This window comes from Colletotrichum graminicola (assembly GCF_000149035.1).
Source record: "Colletotrichum graminicola M1.001 genomic scaffold supercont1.32, whole genome shotgun sequence".
Lineage (NCBI taxonomy): Eukaryota > Fungi > Ascomycota > Sordariomycetes > Glomerellales > Glomerellaceae > Colletotrichum > Colletotrichum graminicola.
The window spans coordinates 171,297-176,317 of NW_007361036.1; the positions used below are offsets into that span (position 1 = coordinate 171,297).

Genomic DNA, 5,021 nt, shown 5'->3' on the forward strand with positions numbered 1-5,021 from the left:
GCCAGCAGTAACGAACAGTCAAACACCGAAAAGAAGAGCATGCCATTCGGTCTGTCTTCTGACCTCTCGTTCTTCGTTGCCACCGGGTCGTTTCTGCATGTCCAGACCCAGGATGTCGGCTTGCAGATTTTGCCTCGACACGGACCACGACCTTGGCTGTCATGTATACGGCTACGGCACGGTAACGACTGTGAAAAAAGGTTACACGCGAGTAGGCCGTTCGATGGATGATTACAGAAGATTGGTTCGGCTAGTGCTCGTTGCGCGTGGGTGATGGCAAGGGCATGGCACTCTGGAAGGACGGAGGTCAGCTGCAATTCAGGCAATGGCTCGACGAACAAACAGGGTTGACAAAGTAGATGGCTCATGCGCCCCAACAACGCCCCATTACAAGCTCCCGATGAAAAAGGATCTTTCCAGAGGGGAATGAATACGGAGCCGTGCTACATGTTGATAAATAACAGAGTATGCTTGGACAATGTGGTGCCAAGCCACGAAAGTACGAGAGTCAGACCGACGTAAGCATCGCCAGTAGTTAAAGGAGTTTATTTCGCACTAAAGAAGCTTCCTGTTGCTTCGGTGCCTGACGGTGTCTCCGCATAACTACCTTCGCAGGCGGCATCCTCGGCATCACATCAGCTATTACAGGAGTCACGTAGGCTTACCTACCAGACGCACTCGCAGCTCGACGACTTTTCTCAGTCCCCGGGGTCACAGAAACTTCCTTGGAAATCATCCAAAACATCAAAGAGAAACTAGTCTTGACGACTCCCTTCAGGGGCCCCCCCAGCCAAGGCTGAAAGTGGATTCAGACCGTGTAGTACCGTCTTCTGCGAATCGAGGGGCGCATGAGAGAAGTGACAAGCTTGAATAGCTCAACGATGGGACGAAGCTGGCTAGGACGGTGTAGCTGCAACACGGTCAACACAAGTCAGCGGAGCAGACCTAGTCCGGTTAGAGCTGCCCAAGAGGGTGCCGAAAGCTTCTACCCAGTTCGCCCTGCAGTAGCATGAGACGAGACTGCCACAAGACCTTGTGAATCTCGTTGACTGGTTCGAAGCCAGGTAGCATCGAGGATGTGGGGACAACTGTGCATATACACAGCGGGATTTGCTATGATGATTTGCCATGTGTCAAGTGCGGGATGGATCAGAGCGCTGACGCAGCGCCAGACGAACCGTTACGGTCTAGGGAGGGAGGGGAGGGGGGGTGTGGGGTGGTGCACAGCCTCGAAGAAATGCCCAAGATGCTCACATCCTTTCCTTGGCCTTCGGACGACAGACCTTGATACTCTGAGGAGGTATGTATGCAAGCACGGGTCATCGATATCCACGGCTGCGCGACTGTCCCGCTGCTCCTCTTGGTCGTCCATGGGGGGCCTACTCAGTTGGCTCCCCTGATCGGCACACCCCCGAGCTTTTGGGATGATGGGAATATTTGTTCAATCACAACACGCAAATGGAGAAGAGGCATCGTCAGTTGGCGGCGGTCATGGCCATATACGAAGCCATATTCTATCTTGATCGTTCCGGCGAATTACCAAGCCCCGAGAGGAAGATGACATGCAGCCAAGGGCGGCGGCAGCAGCAGCAGCAGCAGCAGCAGCAACAAGCACGAACAGAAGACCGGATCATGATGGACTAGTCGATCAAGTGTGCTATGTCCCACCTCCATCCCACGCCTAAGCTCTCGCTTGAGACCAAGGCTCTCTCGGTAAAAGCCCCGGGCTCGGTTCTGATTGGAGACCAAAAGGGGGAATTGCCCTGCAGGATTCCTTGACAGCTGAGATACTCGGTACGTTCGCCTCAAAGCGGTTGAACGCTTCATTTCGTCGGTATTTACCGTTTTTCGCAATCGCACACTGAAGCTTATCGATGGTACGACGGGAATGAGATGGAGACCCATGCCACACCTCATCTCCGTCTCTGCCAAGGTCGTTCGCGGACTTTTAGGTAGGGCTTTCAGACCCCGGACGACTCCACGGCGACACCAGAGCAGAAACCGCACGACACCAGGACCGCCATGAATCGATCCCATAAGTCGGCACAGGCCGAGGAGCTAGGGAGGTGAAGGGCCAGCCCACCGGGTATGTTTGCTTTAAGGCTCATTCTACTCCGTACACATAACTATAAAGCGATAGAAAAGCCTCAGAGGATAAGGAAGAGGTCGTAAAATGAGCGACCCGAGCAATTTTAGTTGGAGCAGCGCGATTCAAGAGGTGTGGAGGGATGTAAAATGTCCTGACCACTTTACTTTAGCGTTAACAAGATCTGGAACCCGCTAGCCTGACACAAACACCAGCAAATTGACCGATCCGGACAACGACTGGTGGACATTGTAAGGCCAGCAAAGTTTTCCTTATGCAGAAGAGGCTGCCGGACAGGCGAGATTCAAATCCTGACACTGTTTACAACCCCACCCCCCCCCCCCCCCCCCCCCCCCCAAAGCAAAACACAACTGGGGTCCTTCGGGATGTGGGCAGACGGGGGAGGACGGTGCCCAGGTAGATGGTTTACTTCAGATGATTCTGGTGTACCACGAACTGGTTTGGGAAGCGGTAAAGGCTTCGGATCGATCAACTACCGGAAATGAGGTATCTCGTGGCGTTAGTCCACTTCCTAATCGCCCCAAAGACTAATCCCAAGCCCGCACCGCAGAACGTTGGCCATTTTAGTCATGATCCTTTTCGTCCTCGCGCCTGGGGTAGCATCGTCACCGTGGCGCAGTTCTGTACCGGCAGCACGACTCCCCGCAGAGGCAGTTTTTGTCTAGGCCGCGCCAGTAGCTCCCAGAGTAGTCCACCGTGATCTCGTGCCCGGCCTCGATACCCTTGCTCACCAGGACGATGCGCTGCGTGCTCATCCAAACAAACCGCTGGAACTGCGCGTTGGACTTGCAGCTGTGATTGACGAACCTGGTGAAGTTGCCCTGCCGGCCCTGCCAGATCTGATAAGCCCGCATGCCGGCCGAGCTGTCCATGACGTCCATGTTCTGAAGACCCTTGGTGATGAGGCCGACGAACTCTCCTATCGCCGCCCCGCGGTCGAAGGGGCAAAGCGCCATCAGCCCATTGTTGCACCCGTTTAGCGTGCGGAACACCTGCACGGGACACGGGCTGCGGCCGCCGGACCCGAAGAGCGTCGGGAAACAGTAGCAGGAGTTGATCTTGGGGTCTTCGGACTGCTCCTGTCCGCACAGGTGACATGTGTGCTTCCCCTGGACGCACGCCACCGCGTTCATGGGCGGCACCCATCGCGGGTCTTCGGTCCCCCACGCGCTCATGTCCATGACGGAGTGTTCCAGCTGCTCGAAGCTGAAGTAGGGATCGTATTCTAGATATGTCGACCGGAGCGGCACGGGATCCGATCCGTCCTGCCGGACCACCCAGTCGTGAGGGTGTCCGCTGAAGCGCCGCTGGGCCGGCTCCCCGACGATCATGAGCAGCTGCCGCCATGTGGGGTGCAGGGTGTCCGCGGCGACCTCGATCCGCGGCCGCAGACACCGGAGCCGCTGCATGCTGTCCGAGTTGAAGCCGACGCGGTACTTGCAGAAGCGGTAGAGACCCATGCCGGCGAAGACCAACGCCGCCCACCCGCCGGCGTCCTTGATCTCTTTGTAGCCGCGCCAGATGGCCATCTTGTTCCGCAGCTCCTTCTCCGACCACCCAAAGTCGTTGCACGCCTCGATGAGCGCCGCCTTGCGCCGTTTGGTCGGGGACATGCCCGGGTTCGTGATGGCGAGCAGCTCGACGTACGAGTCAAAGTGCTCGATCCACCGCGCTTGGACAATGACCTCGATCGAGCGGCATGCGCGGCTGGCCTGCGTGACCTTCCGGCAGAAGATGTTGCTGCGGTTGAAGGTCCCCTCCATGTCGATGTCGGCCATCGTCCCATTCGCCGCCGGCGCCTGGAGCAGCCCGAGCTCGAGCTGTTCGGGCACGTGGATCTTGCCGGCGTTGTTGATGGTCGCCGTCGCGGCCGTGGCCGTCAGCTGCCACTGTTCGAGCAGGCTCTGGGGGTCCAGGCTGATGCCGCCGTGGATCTGCTCCCAGATGCTGATGACGAACTTCTCAATGGAGGACTGCTGCGGGATGAAGACGGGGTCCGACGCCACGGTCTTTGTGCGCTTGGGGAAGTTGCTCGCGACCTGCATCCGCCGCTGGCTCTCTGGTTCATCCTCCATCACCCGGCCGGTTCCCTGGAGAGGCCGTAGGGCTCCCGTTCCTCTTCGTTGCGAGGCCGGATCGGGTCTTTCGGGCTGCGGTTGTAGTTCCGGCCCTTGTGACGGCGCCCTCTGTGCTAGTACAAGTGTGTTATACTGGCTGCTGCTTGACGGGCCTTCTGCTATCGTCGTCTGTGTGCTAAAGGTAGGAGGAGTCTTGTTCTCGATAGTCTCTCTTCCGAGGTTGCTCGTATTCGGGCTGTTTGCTGCATTTTGTGATATAATGCCAGACAGATCTACCATTTTCTGAGGGTTTGGTTACATATTATTAGCCGAAACCCGTTTCGAGCAATCACTATCCGCGCTTGACAATAGGAAAACAAAAAGCCCATGAACAATAATTAGTTGCATGGTAATCGCTTTTTTGTGTAGGTATTGGCCGATGACTTTGTGTTATGCTACCGTGCAACGGAGTCCATCAGTTTGAGGAGGGGGGGGCGGACACCGCACCTTGGCGCCAGCGCGGTTCGGCCCTCAATAACAAACAGAAAGAAGACGAAGGCTTACCGAAACAACGGGAGAGCGGGGTGAGTTCCCCTGGTTCCCGGGCTCGCCATCCTGGATGAATGCTTCAAACCGGAGCACTGGGTTCACCAGGTTACCCGAGGAATAATCCCGTAGCGAGCGGGCACGGATGGTATTTTGCAGGTAGCAAAGCTTTCACGCAGAGAGTCCATTTGCTCCTCAGGTGATGCCATGGTCCGGTGCTGGCGGTTGGAGCTGGCCGAGGGAAGATAGTTGACGGGTAAAAAGTAGAATAAAGATGAAGGATAAAAGCAGGTCCCTTTCGCACTATAGAG

The 5,021-nt window shown here is 56.6% G+C and overlaps 1 protein-coding gene across 1 annotated transcript; it reads right to left on the minus strand.

Moving 5' to 3' along the window:
- Nucleotides 1–2,712: 2,712 nt before the first annotated feature.
- Nucleotides 2,713–4,464, minus strand: GLRG_07715 (SET domain-containing protein; the record flags this gene model as incomplete). The annotated part of the gene is made up of 1 exon (XM_008098274.1): nucleotides 2,713–4,464. The coding sequence occupies one exon, from the start codon at nucleotides 4,462–4,464 to the stop codon at nucleotides 2,713–2,715; it is 1,752 nt and encodes a 583-aa protein (XP_008096465.1).
- Nucleotides 4,465–5,021: the final 557 nt, after the last annotated feature.